The sequence below is a fragment of the Neomonachus schauinslandi genome, chromosome 5 (assembly GCF_002201575.2).
Source record: "Neomonachus schauinslandi chromosome 5, ASM220157v2, whole genome shotgun sequence".
Taxonomy (NCBI): Eukaryota; Metazoa; Chordata; class Mammalia; order Carnivora; family Phocidae; genus Neomonachus; species Neomonachus schauinslandi.
In genome coordinates this window covers 100,519,139-100,540,395 of record NC_058407.1, presented here as the reverse complement: position 1 = coordinate 100,540,395, position 21,257 = coordinate 100,519,139, and the positions used below count along the sequence as shown (strand labels likewise).

The 21,257-nt window shown below is 36.6% G+C and overlaps 1 protein-coding gene across 1 annotated transcript in view; it reads left to right on the top strand.

Moving 5' to 3' along the window:
- Positions 1-21,257, top strand: part of KDM5A (lysine demethylase 5A) — a 94,008-nt gene that overhangs the window by 18,469 nt on the left and 54,282 nt on the right. Inside the window, exons 6-13 of the mRNA XM_021690804.2 lie at positions 1,739-1,844; positions 3,012-3,103; positions 3,705-3,863; positions 5,496-5,615; positions 6,309-6,467; positions 14,131-14,312; positions 15,780-15,942; positions 17,805-17,924. Of these exons, the coding sequence (XP_021546479.1) occupies positions 1,739-1,844; positions 3,012-3,103; positions 3,705-3,863; positions 5,496-5,615; positions 6,309-6,467; positions 14,131-14,312; positions 15,780-15,942; positions 17,805-17,924 (1,101 nt within the window). The remainder of the gene's footprint in view (positions 1-1,738; positions 1,845-3,011; positions 3,104-3,704; positions 3,864-5,495; positions 5,616-6,308; positions 6,468-14,130; positions 14,313-15,779; positions 15,943-17,804; positions 17,925-21,257) is intronic.

Genomic DNA, 21,257 nt, shown 5'->3' with positions numbered 1-21,257 from the left:
TAGACCTGGAATCAGCCATTTCTCCTCAGAATTCTGGTTCATTTTAGTGTGAAATGATATTTAGAAACCGAGATCTGAGCACAAGGTGTGCTTGTTCCTACTGGGATGCCATTGCTTTTGGTAGGCCCTTTTAGTGGTTAGGGCTGGGAAATAAAATTTAAAACATTATGAGTTTATATTTTCAGAAATGGACTGATAATTCCAGTTCTAATCTAGCATCACGGAGTTCTTTTGGTTTATGTTGTAGCTCTTTTCCTAGCTTTTTGAGTTGGAAACTTAATTTATTTCCATTCTTCTGTTTTGACTGAGATGTTAAGACTATAAAACTTCCTGTGATCACTACTTTAATTTATTCTGGAGATTCTGATGTATAGTCTTTTTTTTGTTATCATTTTTAATAGGAAGTTAAAGATTTCTAACAGGTCTTTTTATTTTTTATTTTGTTACTTCTAGTTTTTATTCTATTAAGATCAAATAATGTTTTATTATTTGTACTTTTTGGAACTTTGTCGTCTGTCTGAAACGGTTATTGTGAGGATTAATTGATTAAAATACTTCTATATGGTACACAGTATCTACTTAGTGTATGTTAGGTTTTCTTATTATGTACTGTGCATTAATAGTGATGAAGAATGTATAGTGTCGTGTTTATCACTGGACTGACTGTAGAGGTTGATTAGTATAATTAAATCAATCTACTAAAGTTTAAATATATATATTAAAATGCCATTTTGGTTGGTTTGGTTCTTATATGATCATAGACTTATAAAGTCTGTATTTTATCCTGATTTATTTTTATTCTTATTGACTGTATTTTTAATAAGTTTTAGTTATTTACTTAGTGTACATTCAGTGTGTATGGTCCATCTGAATTCATGGTGTAACATTTGCATCTATCAGGATGCTCTCATCTTCAAGTACTAGAGTGCCAAATGACATCAGCTTAAACATTAACAACACAATTTTCACATAAGGACACAGTTTTCACATAAGATTTCCAGAAATAGGTAGTTCTAGGATTGATGCAGCAACTGCACATTGCCATGAAGGGCCAGGCTCTTTCCATCTTTCTACCTTGCTTTCTTCAGTGTGTGGGTAGTATATCTCTTCCTAATTGCAATGTGGTTGTTAGAGTCCAGCGCAATGCTTTCACCAGGCTGAATCTCCTAACAATAGGGAAGGAAGTTGGGGTAAAAGGCTTATTACTCTTTATAAGAAGCTTTCTCTTTTATTAGAAGATGAAAATCTTTCCCAAGGCTTCTAGTAGATGTTCTCTATGTCTCGTTGGTCTAGACTAGGATAACATTTCCTCTCCTAGCTAGGTCATCACTAACAAAGGGAAATGGCATGGTTGGCTTAGGATAATCATTATTCATCTAATAGGATGGGCATATTGCCTTCTGATCAAAGATGGGTGTCCATTAGCAAAGTAGAAGTGAGGATTTCTATTATTACCAGTATTATACTGGTTATAACCAGTGGCATTTGTCTCTGGACAGAACCTAATTGACAGCTGTGCTTTTAATAAAGAGATTTTCTTTTGTGGAAAGGAAGCTGGGTGTTGCATAGTGCTTGGATGACTATTCAGCTGTTGTAATGAGGCAGTGAGTGGATTTAGAGAGAAGAAATAAAATATTTTTTTCTTCATATTGGAGAGGATCTTGAAACTTTCCTCGCGTAAGAAAATAAATGTATGAATCAGAATGATTAATGTGAGTTTTGTTTATTATTTTTTTAGTCAGAATCTGGAGAAGTGAACAGAAACACGGAACTGAAGAAACTTCGAATTTTTGGGGCTGGGCCTAAGGTCGTGGGCCTAGCAATGGGAGAAAAAGATAAAGAAGGTAAAATATCTTATTCGGTCATGAAAAGAAATAAGGTATAGCCATATGGTTCTAATAAGATTCAAATATTTGAATTGAATTTGCCTTGGGATTTTCTTACGAGTGTAAACATTGGAACGTGGTTCCTAGACGGATCACCTTTTATGGCATATAATCTTAAATTTAAGACTTGAGGAACCATATTTTATTGAATTTTTGTAATATTTGGAAGAGAGAAATTTTCCTTTTCCATGTCTAATATGTTACGCAGAAATTTATAGTTTCTAAAGGCTAGTTTAGGAGAGAATGGTGAAATGAATGGTTCTTACCTGGTGATCCATAGCTTATAACTTTTAAATTCAAAGACAGGATTCTCTGACCTTTAGTAACAAAATGTACTGTGGAGAGCTTATGACTAAAATTCTAATTCTGATTTTGTTAATTTTCCATAATTGCCTTGATATGACACTTCATTTAAATAAACTGTGTTTGAAGAAAGCCTGGTACTCTCAGCTTAGTAGGTTTGAAACTTTCTGAGTAAAATTGCTAATGCAAAGATCAAGTTCCACTATTCTCTCTATGTACATGTCAGTTTTAAAACTCTACAAAGATTGTGTTGGATTTGTTTTTAATGTATATGAATTTAATGAAATGCTGTAATCACAAGTCGTATTATTACCCTTTTCATGATATGAGAAATTAAGTCACAATTCAGATTGTGGATGAGAACTCTGGAGGGTCAGATGATATTGTCCCATCACTCTAAAAACATTCAGTGTGATAGGACCTACTAAATACATCATGATGTTTATTATCACCCTTCTAAGAATTAAGCAGTTTATCTTTTTCATTCTTGTACTTACTGCGTTGGCTGGCAGTGATCTTAAAACTCGTCTCAATTAGTCCCTGATAAGCACTACATACAGGCAGTATAGAATTAGTAGTTAAGCTCTCTGGAGCTTGATTGCCTGGATTAGATTTCCAAATCTGCCACTGACTGGCTGTGTGATTTTGGGCAAGTTATCTAACTTCTCTATACCTTAGATTCTTTATCTTCAATGGGGATAATAGCATATCTACCTCATAGTGTTTTGAGATTTAATTTAAATTATTTTAAATAGTGTCTGGTCCATAGTAAGCTCTCAACATTAGTTTTTACTATTATTATATAACTATTTTTATTTCAAGATGAGGTCTCCCGAAGACGAAAAGTTACCAACAGGTCAGACGCATTTAACATGCAAATGAGACAACGGAAAGGAACTCTCTCTGTTAACTTTGTAAGTGTTCTGAGATGTGTCAGGAGGGAAAGGATTTATTTTTAGTTTTGCACTTTTTATCTCGTTATATATTGGTATGCCGTTTAGTTAGTTCATTTGGTTAGAAGACTAGATGGTAAATCTAAAGTCGCAGCTTTCATTTATGTAATGTGAACCTTGCTTTGTCTGTTTACATTGACTCTTTCCCTGAGTTATCCTCACATGTACCTTGTGAGTGAGAGAATGAATATGAATCTGTAAATTCTTGAGCTATAATGTGGACAGTGCTCAGTATTCATTCTCTGTCAAAGAGTGTATGTAGGAAGGATGACATGGTGTATTTTATTTATATAATTGACTTTCAAGTAACCTGGATTTGTGGTCTTTCTTTAGTCCGATAACTTGATATGCTTTTATTAACTTGCCTGTAGAAGCACTGAGGAAATTGAGGAAGTTTTATGAAAACTTGTCTAAATACAATCATTTAAAAAATATTCAGGATTTAAGTTATGTGTACTTTTAGTGTACATTATTTTGTTTCAATTAAGGAGTTCCTGGTAAAAATTTAATATTATTATTATAGAAAATAGACTTTTATTTTATCTTGTTTGTTTTCTAACAGGTTGATCTCTATGTTTGTATGTTTTGTGGTCGGGGAAATAATGAAGATAAGTTGCTTTTGTGTGATGGATGTGATGACAGCTATCATACATTCTGTTTAATTCCCCCACTACCTGATGTGCCCAAAGGAGACTGGAGGTGTCCTAAATGTGTTGCTGAGGTACAAGCCTGACCTTTACAGATCCTTTTTTAATAGCAGTGATATTCACATACACACATACAGTAAACCCATTCTCAAAAGCTCTTGCTTTGTTCTTCAATGTTTAAAATCTCTGGGATTGGGGCACCTGGGTGGCTCAGTGATTAAGCGTCTGCCTTCGGCTCAGGTCATGATCCCAGGGTCCTGGGATCGAGCCCCATGTCCGGCTCCCTGCTCAGCGGAAAGCCTGCTTCTCCCTCTCCCACTCCCCCTGCTTGTGTTCCCTCTCTTGCTGTGTCTCTCTCTCTCTATCAAAAAATAAATAAAATCTTTAAAAAAAAAAAATCTCTGGGATTTTTTTAAGAGCAATATTGAATGAAAATATAATAATTGTATTGCGGCAGCTTACCTTTCAAAAGTTCTTTTTTTGACTGTTGGTTAGATAATTCTGTTTATTGCTGAAGATGAATGATACTTTTATTCAGAACGTTAGTATTCTTGGAAAATAATAAAAATGAAGGAAAACTGTAGGTTATTTGTCTTTTTAAAATAAAAAAAAAATGTAAAAGACGTGAAGCTCTAGAACTTAGGATTTATGCATCCAGTTTTCATGTTACCAGATAAACTGATGGTATCTATTAGCTTGTTTAATTTTTACTTGATTATACTGGATTATTCTTATTGAAAGATTACAAAGACATCCAGTTTTCATGTTACCAGATAAACTGATGGTATCTATTAGCTTGTTTAATTTTTACTTGATTATACTGGATTATTCTTATGGAAAGATTATAAAGACATTATTGTCCTGAAATACCTAATCTGTTTACTTTTTTATTTTTTTTTAATTTTTTAATTTTTTAAAGATTTTACTTATTTATTTGACAGAGACAGAGACAGCGAGAGCAGGAACACAAGCAGGGGGCGTGGGCGAGGGAGAAGCAGGCTTCCCACTGAGCAGGGAGCCCAGTGTGGGACTCGATCCCAGGACGCTGGGATCATGACCTGAGCCGAAGGCAGACGCTTAACGACTGAGCCACCCAGGCGCTCCTGTTTACTTATTTTAACAAAATATTGTGATAGGACATGGAAGGGAAGGACTTGGCTGGGCTGTATCTAGGTGTATTCAGAGCTTTGAGTTATTCTCAAGGTGAGATGATTCAGAAGCAGTTCTGCTCTGAGAATTTGTGTTAAAATACTGGTCAGGATGATTGATGGTGTGAAGCAACCATTCCTATAGCTAGATATTCTTGCAATCCAGTGGATATTCCTTTATCCATTATCTTTCCTTCATCCATGAACATTTATTTTCTCTGTAGCTAAATCCACTGAGAAACAGAATGATAGGCATCCCTAGCCTTGATTGCATGTCAGTAGTTCTCCTGGTGTTTGTCTTGGTGCCAGAGCTTAATGTCAACTCCAGAGTCTGAAGCTCTCTCATTACCACCTTCCTTACGGAAGGCTGTGAAAATGTAGTTGAGGTTCTAGAACATTATTTCCTGATTCTATATTGCAAGTAATTAATACTTGTTTTGCTAAGATTGATTGGATTTGCTTCACCTAGGGACATGATCAAAGACGGTACTACCAAGAGCTTTAATATTTTGTTGGTTCATTTTCAGTGAATTAATCTTGGGTATTTTTTCTTCTTAGGAATGTAATAAACCTCGAGAGGCCTTTGGATTTGAACAAGCTGTACGAGAGTATACACTTCAGAGCTTTGGAGAAATGGCAGATAATTTTAAGTCTGATTACTTCAATATGCCAGTTCATGTGAGTATCTGTCATTTAGGTCAGTTTGGGGAGGTATGAAGATTTATCTGAGTTTAAAGCTTTTGGTTTGCTTTCATCATTTTGTGGAAAACAGGGACACATGAAAAAGATGATAGAATATTAAAGATTGAGGGGCCTGGTATCTGTTTCTATATCTTTCACTCGCTAATGTGGCAGTCTGTACTCTTCTGTTGAGAAATCTGCTTTGATCTTTGAATTGTTTATTAGCCTTGCGCGAGTAATCTTTTATAGAAAAGCATGAAGTATGTGACATTTGCTCTTTTTGTTTAGTTATTTGTAATATGAAGTTTGCTTCTTTTCCTAGGGGATCTTGGGCTTTTAAAATCCCTATGCAAAAAATTTGCCAGACCTGTTAAAATGCAGCCTTGAATTTTTGCATTTCCTTTTTCCTCCTTGATGTGCTTGCCAGGTCATCTGTACATCTCTTAGCTGGGAAATAGCTTACACAAAAAGGCAGTGCAAGTTTATTATGTTTTTCTAAACATCTAGTTTGTCTTTAGCTTTTCCCTAGCCTTAGTGGAAAAAGCTTAGTGGACCCTGGTCTTTTCAGCTCTGGAAATAAGATTTTTTCATTTTATCATGGGTTTGTGTTCACTTGACCTGCATATTATGTTTTAGAAATTTATGGTTATAGTGAGTTAGTAATCTGTAATCTTTGTTTTCCCTGTATAGATGGTTCCTACAGAACTAGTAGAAAAGGAATTCTGGCGGCTGGTGAGCAGCATTGAAGAAGATGTTATTGTAGAGTATGGAGCTGATATCTCCTCAAAAGACTTTGGAAGTGGATTTCCTGTAAAGGATGGTCGGAGAAAGATGCTGCCAGAAGAAGAGGTGCAGAGCAGATAGTAGTACTTGAAACTTACTCCAAGTTGATTTAGCCTTTGCTTAGTAGAAAGCTACCTTTCTCTAATCTAATCTTAAGGGTTTACTTTCATTTAAAATATTAAATATATAGGATTTGGATGTTATAATTTTCAGTTTTAAAAACAATATATTCAAAGTATCTTTAAAAAATTTAACTTTAGGACAACCCTTTTGGGTCACCTCCTTCTTTGGGAGCTTTGTACTATCACTCAAACTTTGCTTTTAAAAAAATTTTTAAAAAATTTAACTTTGCATTTTAAAACCAATTTAATTAGTTTAAAACTATTATTCCAGTTAAAAGAATTTTGCCTAGCTCTTTCTGTTTGAGAATCTAGAAGGTGATTTAAGAATTTTTAAAAAAAATTACATTTCGTTGATAGGTCCAAAATTAAGTTTCTTTCAGTAACTGAGCAGCTAGGTTTTCAAATATGTTTAAACTGTAACATACAATGAAGTCCTGTCACATTGGAGATGGCCTCTATTTACAAAGCTGAATTAAGATGATCATTCATTTTTCTCATTATTTTGGTCCTTTTTACTTTTTCTTTTCCTCTATAATTGGCAATGATTAAGAGTTTTATTTCCTATTAAAAGAGTTACACATGAGGGAGCCTGGGTGGCTCAGTTGGTTAAGCATCTGCCAGGGTCCTGGGATCAAGTCCTGCATCAGGCCTCTCTACCGTGCTCGTGGTCTCTCTCTCTTATGCTCTCTCTCACACTCTCTTTCTCTCAAATAAATAAATAAAATCTTAAAAAAAAAAAAAAAGTTACACATGGTTAAAAACAGAAAACGGTTACATAGTGTGATAGGATATACAGTTAAAAGTATAGCCAGCCACTCCAGTTCTCTTAAGGTAACTGTAAGGTATATCTTTTTCCATTCTTTTAATTTGAAGTTGTTTGTATCTTAGGATGTAAAGTATGTCTTTTGTAGGCAGCATATGATTGGATTTGCTTTTTTAAAATCTAGTCTGAGGGTTGCCTTTTGATTGGAGTTATTTAGTCCATTTACATTTAATATTATTGATATTGTTGATTTATGTCTGCCGTTTTGTGATTTTGTATGTCTCGTATGTTTTGTTCCTCCAGCTCTCCTTTGTGGCCTTTTTTTTGGTGTTAAACAGATATTTTTCGTAATACCATTTTAATTTTTCCAGATTTTTTTGTTTGGCTGTATACTTTTTAGTTACTTAGTGGTTCTAAGAATTATAATATGCATCTTTTTTTTAAATGGGTTTATTGACAGTGTACATCTCTGTGCAGCCTACTTCATGTTCATATTGACTTAATTCTGGTGACTGTAACAACTTTGAAACAGTGTCTCTTTATTTCCTGCTGTCTTTTTTGTCTATTGTTATATATTGTATTTACATGTTGTATAATTACAACAACACAGCAATATAATTATTACTTTAAACCATTTTACTTTTAAAAAACATTAAAAGAAAAAATACACATATACCCTGTTACACATTTACTCACAAATTTATCATTTCTGATGCTCTTCATTTATTCCTGTGGGATCCGAGTTACCTTTTGGGTTCGTTTCTTTCACCCTGGAGGACTGCTTTTATCTGTAGTGTGGATCTGCTAAGCAATGAATTCTTTCAGTCTTTGCTTATTTGGGAATGTTTTTTATTCAGCCTTCGTTTAGTCTTTCAACAGTAAATGCTGCTCTTTTTTTTTTTCCTTTTGTTGATTTCTAGTGCCTCAAAATGGTTGTTTTGGTAATTTTGTCCAGATTTATCTTTGTTTTCTATGGAGGAATTGCCCAACCTCTTCGTATTACCACTGCTGGAAATTCTTTACGACTAAAAGTCTCCCTTCTGGGGCATCTGGCATCTGGGTGGCTCATTCGGTTAAGTTAAGCGTCTGCCTTTGGTTCGGGTCATGATCTTGGGGTCCTGGGATTCAGCCTTGTGTCGGGCTCCGTGCTCAGCTCCCTCTCCCTCTGCCCTTCCCCCACCCCACTGCTTGCACTCTCTCTCTCTCTCAAATAATTAATTAAAAAATCTTAAAAAAAAAAAGTCTCCCTCCTACCCAAATCTCTAGTGTGACAGAGGAAGACCCTATTTTATTTTCTAGTGCATCCTTCCAGATATAGTATATCTATACAAACATTTATACATCACACATACAGAATTACATACTCTTTTTTATTTACTTGTTTTTTTTATTTTTTAAAGACTTACTTATTTAGAGAGCGCACGGAGAGGGAAGGGACAGAGGGAGAGAATCTCAAGCAGACTGCCTGCTGTGCGTGGAGCCTGATGGGGGGGCTCCATCTCACAACTCTGAGATCATGACCTGAGCTGAAATCAAGAGTTGGACACTTAACTGTGGCACCCAGGTGTCCCTTACATATTCCTTTTAAACAGAAATGGAATATACTACTTACATGGTCTGTACCTGACTTACCTTTTTTGTTCTTTGTTTTTGAGTCCCTTCAGGCCCTATCCAGTCCATCCTAATTCCTCATAGCATTACCTACCCAGTTTATTCACAGTACCATCTCACTGTGTATTATTCCAACCAATATCTGAGCACTTAATATGTGTGGAGTGAAATTTTCAATTTGTTTTGTTTTTATGATCAAAAGTTGTGAGTGTCTTTTGGGTTTTTTATTATTTTAGCCTTGTTAATTGACTTTTTTCTTTCTGTGAAGATGGAGTACAGGTTACGATAATCAGGTTAGGATAATATAGATTAGAGAATACGTATTGGGTTTTACTAAGGGAGAAAGAATGATTACAGTAGATGGTGAACATAAATTATATAGGGATGGTTTGTTCAGTATCACTAAATTAAATCTGGTTTGTATAAGTATAAAGAGATGCATCAATCTGAGTTTCTTTATACCCTTCCATTGCCAAATGGTAGGCAATTATTGAATTATTGGGAAGAGATTTCATTATATAGCTCTTGCCTTTTTCTGAATTTTATTTCTGTTTTGAATTTTTTTAAGATTTTATTTATTTGACAGAGAGAGACACAGTGAGAGAGGGAACACAAGCAGGGGGAGTGGCAGGGGGAAGCAGGCCTCCTGCAGAGCAGGGAGCCGGACATGGGGCTCCATCCCAGGACCCTGGGATCATGACCTGAGCCGAAGGCAGACGCTTAACGACTGAGCCACCCAGGCGCCCCTCTGTTTTGAATTTTTAAGTTGTTCTTGAATGGGTATTTATATCTTCTAATCTTAGAGACAAGGTCATAGAGTTTTTAAAGATTATTTTCAGTGTCAAACCTAAGTGATTAATATTAATAATATAATCCTCCATGTTTGAGTTTTGAATGAATATTCATTTACCTACTTTTGCTTTTGCTCAGTTCACGTTCTTGTAAGGATGTGGAGAAATGCTGGGTTGTAACAAACCATAGTATGCAGAGACAGGTGTTACAGCCTTTTTTTCTAGACTGGGTCATGGATTTGTTCTTCATTTTCTAAGCAATAATGTTTTTCTCAGGATACTGTTTTTGTGTTGTAAGATGGAATGAGAGAATCTGTTTATTACAAAGGGATTTTAAGGACTAATTAGACAATGTGTATAAAACTTTCAGACTTTTTAGGGGTGCCTGGGTGACTCATTCAGTTGAGCAGCTAAATCTTGGTTTCAGCTTGGGTCATGATCTCTGGGTGGTGAGATCAAGTCGCGAGTTGGGCTCTGCGCCCAGCGGGGGAGTCGGCTTCAGGATTCTCTCTCTTTCTGCCCCCCCCCCCCACATATTCTCTTTCTCTCTCAAATAAATCTTTAAAAAAAAAAGCCTTCAGACTTTTTAATATATTTATATCAGTTCATTACTCCTCTCTGAAAGTTACTGTATTAGAATAGCAGATAACTGCTAGCTTTTCACCAGGAGTCGTACATTTATGTTGAACTTCTGTATGGGCTAGCTCTTGATACCTGATAGCATATTTCTCTGGTATCGTAGTTAACTGGAAAAGTCCTTCCGAAGTTAATGTATTTGTCTTATGAATACAGTGTGCTCTACCAACAGGGCTTCTGAGAAATAAAAAGAGACATAGGACTTGAAACCTTGGGAACATTTTTTTTTTCTTCGTGTCTTTGCTTCATATTAAATCTTTGGCTAAATCCTGCTAATTCACTTTTCATTATTTTTCTATAGGATTGCCTTATTTTTCATACCCACTGCTACCATCCTTGTCTAGGTCCTATCACATCATGTTGGGATGCTTGCCATGCTCTTACATGATGACCACTTGTGGTGGGAGTCCCTAAGACCATCTCCAGGTTCAGTGATTTTTCTGGGAGGATTCATGGCTATGATTTATTATAGTGAAAGAATGCAAAGCAAAATCAGCAAAGGGAAAAGATCCATGGTCCAAGTCCAGAGAAAACCGAGTAGAAGCTTCCAAGAGTCCTCTCCCAGTGGAGGTACACAGGATGCATTAGTATCAAATTGACAATATGTATGAAGTATTGCCTACCAGGGAAGCTCATTAGAGACTTAGTGCTCAGGGTTTTTATTGGAGGCTGGTGACATAGGCATCCTCTACTAAACACATACTAAAATCCCAGACTCGCAGAAGGAAAGCAAGTGTATATAAATCACATTGTACATCCTAGGCATTGTGAATCACTCTGTTTTAGTGTAGGGAACTGTTGATCATGTTAAGTTTGCATATACCAGCTGACAGAACTCTAAGCAGACTTTTTGCAATCTTAGGCCTGTTATGTTAACCATTTTCTTATTGCTTTTCTCTGTAGTCTTTTTTATATATTGCTTTAATTAAAACTTTAAGGTTGAAAGGTCTTTGGGAGTTCAGTATGCAATTCTGTCTACTTTTGTTTATGTTTGAGATTTTTCATAATCAAAAGTTTAAAAATACTTAAGATACTATGTTTATATTATTTCATTTTTCAAATTCTGTTTTATATCCCTTCTGAGTGTAGGATCAAATCCAAGCTTCTTAGTTTGAAATGTAAGATTAAAGGTACAAGATTCTTCTTTTCTAATCTTATTTCCTGTATTTCTGAGTGTGACTATTCTACTCTTCACCTTCACCAGACAGAACAGTATATTTTTGGTCTCTCTGTTATTTACTGTCAAAGGTCTTTTTTCCAAGCTGTACTGGGGTTCTTCCTTTTCTATGAAGTTTTGTTAATGATGCAAACCCATCCTGAAAAACTAAAGAAATTGCTCTTTTATCTGTATTTGGAGGTTAATATATACAGCTTTGTCTTTTTTTTTTTTTTTAATTTTATTTATTTATTTGACAGAGAGAGACAGCGAGAGAGGGAACACAAGCAGGGGGAGTGGGAGAGGGAGAAGCAGACTCCCCGCTGAGCAGGGAGCCCGATGCGGGGCTCGATCCCAGGTCCCTGGGATCATGACCTGAGCCGAAGGCAGACGCTTAATGACTGAGCCACCCAGGCGCCCCCCCCCTTTTTTAAGATTTTATTTATTCATTTGAGAGAGAGAAAAAGCAGGAGACAGAGCACAGGCAGGGCAAGGGGCAGAGGGAGAGGAAGAAGTAGACCCCCAGCTGAGCAGGGGCCCAGGACCCTGAGATCATGACCTGAGCTGAAGGCAGACGCTTAACCAGCTGAACCATTCAGGCCTTGTCTTGAAACTTTTTGTATGTAGGCCTTATCTCTTCAGCTGGTTCATTATGTTTTCAGACAACCAGCTGACCAACTAAAAAACATATTGCGTAGTAATTTTTGAAAGCCTTTTGGGGCCCCTGGGCGGCTCAGTTGATTAAGTGTCTGACTTCGGATCAGGTCATGATCTCAGGGTTTTGGGATTGAGCCCTGAGTCAGGCTCTGTGTTCCGCTGGGAGTCTGCTTCTCCTTCTGCTCCTTCCCCTGCTCATGAGCACTCTCGCTCGCTCGCTCTTTCTCTCAAATAATAAAATCTTAAAATATAAAACAACTGAAAGTGTTTTTTATTTTTTTAAAAAAGATTTTATGTATTTATTTGAGAGAGAGAAAGTGAAAGAGCACAAGCAGGGGGAGAGGCAGAGGGAGAAGGAGACGCAGACTCCCCGCTGAGCAGGGAGCCCGATGCGGGGCTCAATCCCAGGACCCCGAGATCATGACCTAAGCTGAAGGCAGACGCTTAACTGACTGAGCCACCCAGGCACCCCTGAAAGCCTTATTTTTAAAAAGCCTATTGAGGGGGCGCCTGGGTGGCTCAGTTGGTTAAGCGACTGCCTTTGGCTCAGGTCATGATCCCGGAGTCCTGGGATCGAGTCCCGCATCGGGCTCCCGGCTCAGCGGGGAGCCTGCTTCTCCCTCAGACCCTCTCCCCTCTCATGCTGTTTCTCTCTCTCTCTTTCTCTCAAATAAATAAATAAAATCTTTAAAAAAAAAAAAAGCCTATTGAGGGTATGAATCATATGTCTTTATTTCTTAATGGAATTCTTAACTTAAACCTGTGCTGGACTTTCCTATTCTATCCTCTGCGACTCTTAATCACACATAGAGTTTTCATTTTTTTGTGCTACATTATGGACGATACTTTCAAATCTGAGTTCTAGTTGACATATTCTCTCTTTAGCTTTGTCATTGGCTGTTAAACCCCTTACTTTGCAGGTTTTACTTTTTAAACTCTGTATTACAGAAAGTTTCAAATGTGTAAAAGTATACATAATAAGGAATTTCCCTCCTTCCCTCAGTACCTGGCATCCAGGTTCAGTAGTTACCAACCTCCTAATAGAAGGCAGTTGGATTCTTTTATCTGTTTCTGCATTCAGTCTGTTGTCAGTCTGTTGTGATGTCACATATCCTGTATCCTCTGGAAAACTCACACTATGTTCCTGCAAGAACGAGAGTAAAAAAGGCAAATAACATCTTACAGTTATTATGAAAATAGTTTGACTTTGCAGATTACCTGAAATAGTCTTAGGTTCCCTAGACCCCACTTTGAGAACTGCTCTTCAGAAGGATGATAAGCACTTTAAGGCTTTTCTTCATATGGCTTCAGGGGTAGATTTTTGAAACTTGGTGTTTGGTCTTTATAATCAGTAAGAAACCTCACTGAAAACTCAGCAATAGCTTTCCTTTTTCATTCTGCCTTTCCTTCCTTTCTTTGTTTCTGGAAACTGGAAATTGTTTTTTCTTTTGAGTTCATCTGTGAAACAGATGTTTTTATTATTATAATTTATCTAATATTTCTAGATGTGTTTGTAGTGAGGGTGGTAGTGGTGACTCTGCATCATCTTAGTCTTTGGTGTTGACATAAATGCAGGATTATGTGTCTTATTATTTTTTGTTATCATAGTATCTGACACCGTTCTATAAATACAGTGGTAAACATTTTGGGAAGTTACACTACTGAGGGTAAAATAGAAATATAATACTGACCTATTAAAATGAGTCTCACATTATTTTACTAGTAAGCTAGGGAGGGGTAGTGTAAAAATGCTTATATGCTTCAAAATAAACCAGAGGTATCTGAAATAATTAAAAGGGAAATCTGAATACCACTTAGACAGGAGATAAGATTAAATAGGTATATGAGTTATGTGTTGCAAAGAGCACAGATGGACTAGATTATTTTAAATATTATATACAATTTTTACTTGTTTTTTTAAGACTCCCTTGAAATTTCTGTTGGGCACTTGTCATTTCTGATCTTGCATTTACATCTGTTTTTTTCTTGATAGGAATATGCGCTTTCTGGTTGGAATTTGAATAATATGCCTGTCCTAGAGCAGTCTGTTCTTGCACATATTAATGTAGACATCTCTGGTATGAAAGTGCCATGGCTCTATGTAGGAATGTGTTTCTCTTCTTTCTGCTGGCACATTGAAGATCACTGGAGTTATTCCATCAACTACTTACACTGGTATGTATGATCTTTGTTACATGCTTAGGAACCTTTTAAAGGTATAATGATACTAGGTGATAAATTAGCAAGAACTGAATTTAAAAGTATTTCCTACCCAAAGTAGGATAATATATTGAGAAGTATAGAAGGTCCTAAGAGTATATACATCTCAGACACCTTCCCTTTTAAAGTATGTGCATGCAACATGCAGTGGAGCCTGGAGTTTTAGACCAAATGATACTTAATTTGGTATACATGAAAATTACTTTGATATATTTTTTGATATGCAAGGTATGATTTTAAAGGATGTATAATTTTAAAAAGTATATATAATTAAGATCTGACTAAACCTTTAGGATTGGAAATTATTAGATGATTTTTTTCTTTTTAATAACATTTTCCCTAAAAATGCCTGTTACATGCATATTCATTAAATTCTTTGGCTGAATTTTTTTGTGTCTCCCCCACAGCTTTTATTTACTTGCCCAGTTCCTTGTCCATTATTATATCATCAATTAAATGATATTTTTCTCCATTTGGATACTCAAATCACACTATGTAGTACTGGAAAACTATAGTGATTTTATTTCTCTGCTTCATCACTGTGCTGTGTAATACTAGCTACATGTGGTTATTTAAATTAGTTAAGATTAAGTAAAATTAAAAATGTACTTCCCCAGTTACAGGAAACATTTCAAGTGCTTTATGGTCACTGGTGACTAGGGCCCTATGTCTTGGCCAGCACAGACATAGAACATTCTCATTGTTGCCGTAAGTTCTGTTGGAGACAGCAGTGGATTGTATTTGGATTAGGAAATACAGCTATTTTATAAATAGCATGACTCACTAAATCCGTTTCCTAGGAGTACAACTTAGTATCATAAATGAACTCTAGTCCACTAAAGTCTAGTGCATTAATGATGCCAAGTTTTTGGTCCTTAAGATTTGTAGATAGAACTCTTTTCAAGGTTTCAACAATTTCTACCCTTGCCTTAGTTTTTTGGATAGTAAAATCCAACTTAATGAAGTTATGAAAAGGTATTCTACAGAGTGTTGACTTCAACTTTGAGCATTGTGGGGATAATTGGAATGTCCAGTAGACTTGGGAAACAAGGTAGTATGTCAGTATCCTTTGGAATGATGCTTGTTTTTCATATAGTGTCTTTCCTTTTTGAAGAAACTATTTAGTGATCCACCTTAAAGAGTTCATGCGCTTTGAATTGCATTAATTGAATTAATTAAATTAATTGATTTAGAATTGAATTAATTCTAATAGTAGTGATAAGTATGTATTTACCTATTTATATCCTTTGCCTTACCTCCTATTATGAACAGATTTATGAGTTGGTTTGCCAAGATTCAGGGTATATAATCTGTGACCATGGAACAAGATAAAATTAATTATAGTTTAGAGGATTCGAATGAGAGACCCCGGCCTCATTGGTACCATGCTCACCTAGCTAAACAGTTACTTCTTTTTGCTAGGGGGGAGCCAAAGACATGGTATGGTGTGCCATCTCATGCTGCCGAACAACTGGAGGAGGTGATGAGGGAGCTGGCTCCTGAGTTATTTGAATCCCAGCCTGATCTCCTGCATCAGTTAGTCACCATCATGAACCCCAATGTACTGATGGAGCATGGTGTGCCTGTGAGTCTTATTGTGTCTCCTTTTAGTATTTTTATTTTAAGGTTATGTTAGCTTTTCATTAGAAACACAACATATCTTTTGTTTTATAACTGGAAGCAAAAGATTATTTCATCTTCTGGCCAAATTAGAATTTATATTCTGAAGGGAACAGCATTTCTTTGGTAAGAAAGAGGTGTTTTAAAGTATTAATCATACTTTGGGCGCCTGGGTGGCTCAGTTGGTTAAGCGGCTGCCTTCGGCTCAGGTCATGATCCTGGAGTCCCGGGATCGAGTCCCACATCGGGCTCCCCGGTCAGCGGGGGGTCTGCTTCTCCCTCTGATCCTCCCCCTCTCATGCTCTCTGTCTCCCATTCTCTCTGAGATTAAAAAAAAAAAAAAAAAAAAAAAAAAGTATTAATCATACTTTATGTATAGCTACCTATTAAAATAGCCTTCTGTTTTCAGTGAACCATTATATCCTGTTTTTTTTTTTTTTTTAAAGATTTTATTTTATTTATTTGACAGAGGGAGAGAGACAGCTAGAGAGGGAACACAAGCAGGGGGAGTGGGAGAGGGAGAAGCAGGCTCTAGGACGAGCAGAGAGCCCGATGCGGGGCTCAATCCCAGGACCGTGGGATCACGACCTGAGCCGAAGGCAGACGCTTAACGACTGAGCCACCCAGGTGCCCCATATCCTGGTTTTGACAAAAATCTTATATTCTTTATTATCTAGTGTATATAATAATACTCCGTATTATTTATTATCTGTATTATCTTTGTTTAACCAGAGTGTAAGTATTTTAAGTGATAGTTGTAGTAACTAATACTTATCCTTTGGAGATCATATTTCATTAAAGATTTCACAGCTTTCTTTTTATATGCGATAATGAAATACTATGAATACCTTTTTTACTTTTTTTTAGAAGATTTTATTTATTTTAGAGAGAGAGAGTGAGAGCATACAAGCGTGAACGGGGGGAGGGGCAGAGGTAGAGGGAGAGAGAGAATCTCAGGCAGACTCTGCGCTGAGCATGGAACCTGATGTGGGGCTGGATCTCACGATCCTGAGATCATGACCTCAGCCGAAATCAAGAGTCGGATGCTTAACTGACTGAGTCACCCAGGCACCCAGTGTTAGTTTGTCTTTAAAGATTTTATTTATTTATTTGGGAGAGAGAGAGCGTGCGTGCCCCGACGCACATGTCCACCGAGCCAGGCGGAGGGGCAGAGTGAGAAGCTGACTCCCCACTGAGCAGGGAGCCCAATGTAGGGCTCAGTCCCAGAACCCTGGGAACATGACCTGAGCTGAAAGCAGAGTGAATTCATACTAGAATCTGGGATTTTTCTAAAGACACATAGTATTGGGGTGGCTGGGTGGCATGCACACACTCTCTCTAAAATAAGTAAAGACGTAATATTATAAAAATAAGTGGGATCCAGGAAAACTGATTTTGGGGATATCTCCATATAACATATGATCTAATTAATTAATTTCCAAAAAATTATGTAAGAGTAGGAGGAAATTCCATTCTTTAATGTTACTGACAACACGAGGATAAAAGGAATAAAAGAAGTCTCTTAATTGTAAAAATTTTATCAAGGTTCAGAAACTAGTAGCCCGGTGAGAGTAACGTTTTCTCTTTGAGAATTTGTCTGCTACTTCTTGTTGTGAATTATTGTATTTTGTTATCATTGACTATTTTGAAGGAAAGAGTTCAGGCTGCTTCTTAAACCCTGATACTATTTTCTGGTATGTGTAGGTGAATGCTTTACTGTTTTTAATTTTAGAAAATGCTTCTGAAAGTGACTGATAAAATCTCTTCCTCTTTTTTGTTGTTTTTATTTTGTTTTGTTTTGTATCCCTGTTCCCACTTTGCATTTAGGTGTACAGGACCAATCAGTGTGCTGGCGAGTTTGTTGTGACATTTCCTCGTGCCTATCATTCTGGATTTAACCAGGGCTACAACTTTGCTGAAGCTGTGAACTTCTGTACTGCTGACTGGGTCTGTTCTATAGCAAGTAGCTGTTGTACGTCTACTAACACTCCTGGAAAATGCGTCTTAGTGGCCATATTTACTTAGCTGGGGAGGGGAGGATTCATGAATATTTCAGTAGAGACTGGAATGGCTATTGTAATTTAGAAAGTTCGGTTAGAGTTTCCATTACAGTTTTTATTTGGAAGATTTTATAGTTCTTTACGTCTCATCCATTCATTCTTTTCCTCATTCTGTTTGAATTTTAAATGAGCACTCGATAGTTTTTAAATCTTTCTTTTCTGAGAGACTGTCGTTCCTCTAGTCTTTGCTTTCTCTGAGCAACTTAAGGATTTTATAATGACAACTAGATCTTTTTTTTTTTTTAAAGATTTTATTTATTTATTTGAGAGAAAGAGAGAATGAGAGAGAGCAAGCACATGAGAGGGGGGAGGGTCAGAGGGAGAAGCAGACTCCCCGCCGAGCAGGGAGCCCGATGCGGGACTCGATCCCGGGACTCCAGGATCATGACCTGAGCCGAAGGCAGTCGCTTAACCAACTGAGCCACCCAGGCGCCCTCTTTTTTTTTTTTTTTGACAACCAGATCTTTTTAAGAATTAATTTTACCCATATTTTCAAATATCTAACTCAGATTTTTATTTTAAAATACCCCTTTATTACTTTCCTTCTTATAGACAATTAAATGATTTTATTCTTCCTATCGTTTTATGTTTTTTGTATTTCTTTTAAGAAACTTATTTTAAAGAGTAACTATAGTATTGAGATCTCTATGGGATATACTTTTGTTTAAATGATAATGCCAGGGGTGCTTGGGTGGCTCAGTCGGTTAAGCATCTGACTCAGCTCAGGTCATGATCCCGGAGTCCTGGGATCAAGTCCTGCATTGGGCTCCCTGCTCAGCAGGGAGTCTGCTTCTCCCTCTCCCTTTACCCCTCCCCCCTGCTCACGCTCTCTCGCTTGCTCTCTCTCAAATAAATAAAATCTTTTAAAAAATAAAGTAAATGATAATGCCAGTGATTGCTATTTTGCTTTTTTGTATGAGGTAGATATCAAAAAGTAACTAGTTATGATTATGTCATGTTGGGAAAAGACTGCAAATTTATGATACATTCTTTGACTTTATTTTTCCTTTAGTGATGCTCTATTTTTGGTCTCCTCTCAACATTTGGGGAGATATTTATTTATCTATCTATATATCTATTTATCGATTGATAGAGAGAGCACCCAGAGGGAGAAAGAGAATTTTATCAGGTTCCACGCTGAGCACAGAGCCTGACACGTGGCTTGATCTCATTGAAGACAGGACCCTGAGATCACAACCTGAGCAAAATCAAGAGATGCCAACCGACTGAGCCACCCAAACTCCCCAAGGGAGAGATATTTTTAGTAGTACTGGGTCTTACGTTTTCTATAGGCACATTAATATATTAAATTTCATGATTCGTGATTTCACGATTTTTGTTTCCTTGGTTAATATGAATGACATGATGAGTAACCTTATTTGATCTAGTAATTTAAAACATTATTAGGCTTAGGAAGCAGTATGAGCAAGACTGAGCTTAGGACTTTCCCTTGGGTTTGAGGTCTATTTTTTAAAATTCAACTAACATTTATTAGAATTTATGATTTACTTCCTGTCTAGATGTAGGGTAGGAAATAGAGATAATTCAGAAATGAATTAGAGATGGTTTCTGCCTATAATGTGTGTGTTATTATTGATGTGTGGCCTTGGGCAGCTCTTTTAATTTCACTGAGCCTAAGTTTTTTACCTTGTATATGAAGATACTAAGATACGCTTAATAACCTCAGACAAGTGAGATGATATATGTAGAAGTCCTTGAAACTCTTTAGAAGAAGGGTGTGATAGAAATGAAGAGTTATAGCAACTTTAGATTTAGAATATAGTGATGGTACTAAGTTTTATAAGCCACAATGGATAATCAGTTCTATTTTATATGACTTGTTTACAGATTGTAATAATTAAGATCTGCATATTTTCTTGCCATTATTAATAAGCTATATGAAAAATGTTTAACAAGTAAATATTTATGAATTAGGAAATGGAAGAGTATATTGTTTTTTTTTTTTTTTAAGATTTTATTTATTTATTTGACAGAGAGAGACACAGCGAGAGAGGGAACACAAGCAGGGGGAGTGGGAGAGGGAGAAGCAGGCTTCCCGCTTAGCAGGGAGCCCGATGCGGGGCTCGATCCCAGGACCCTGGGATCATGACCTGAGCCGAAGGCAGACGCTTAATGACTGAGCCACCCAGGCGCCCCGAGTATATTGTTAATAGACAAAATAATCCCTGATCATAAGTTCAGTATCATTATTTTCTTTGGAAAGATTGTTTCTTTAAACGAGTATGTAGGGGCGCCTGGGTGGCTCAGTCAGTTAAGCATCCGACTCTTGATCTCGGCTCAGGTCATGATCCTCAGGGTCATGAGTTCAAGCCCCACATTGGGTTCCACACTGGGCGTGGAGCCTACTTAAAAAAAAAAAAAAAAAGTATGGGAATACTGCTTGATTTAGAGATAGTCTTATATTCTCAAAATGTGATTCCTGTGATTGTTTTCTGCCTTTCTCAAAATAGAGGTGAATTCTTAAAGGTTTCTAAAGGTCCATTTTCTTATTTTTTCTGTTATATCATAGTTTTCAAATATAAACTAAAACTCCCATTTAAATTACCCAAGTTTTTCCACTGGACAGGAGGATAGAAGTTGGGGAAAGAGAGAGAGAGAGGAGGGAGGAGGGATGGAAGAAGTGTGTGTGTATATATGTGTGTGTGTTTGTGTACAGGCATACCTTGTTTTATTGTACTTTGCTTTATTGTACTCCACACATACTGCATTTTTTACAAATTGAGGGCTTGTGGCCACCCTGTGTCAAGACAGCAAGTCTGTTGGCACCATTTTTCCAATAGCATTTATTCATTTCATGTCTCTGTGTCACATTTTGTGAATTCTGGCAGTATTTCATACTTTTTAATTATTATTTGTTGTGGTGATCTGTGATTAGTAATTATGACTTGTTGAAAGCTCTCGTGATGGTTAGCATTTTTTAGCAAGAAAGTATTTTTGAATTAAGTTGTGTACATTGTTTTTTTTAGGCATAATGCTATTGCACACTAAATAGACTAGTATAATGTAAACATAACTTTTATATGCACTGGAAAACCAAATCATTCATTTTACGCACTTTATTGTGATACTTTATTTACGGTGGTCTGGAACTGAACCCATAGTATCTCCAAGGTATGCCTGTATAGTATAACTAGTATCATAATTTGGCTTAAAGCTTGATGGGTAAAGAATTTTCAGAATTTATCTTAAAGGGTGTATC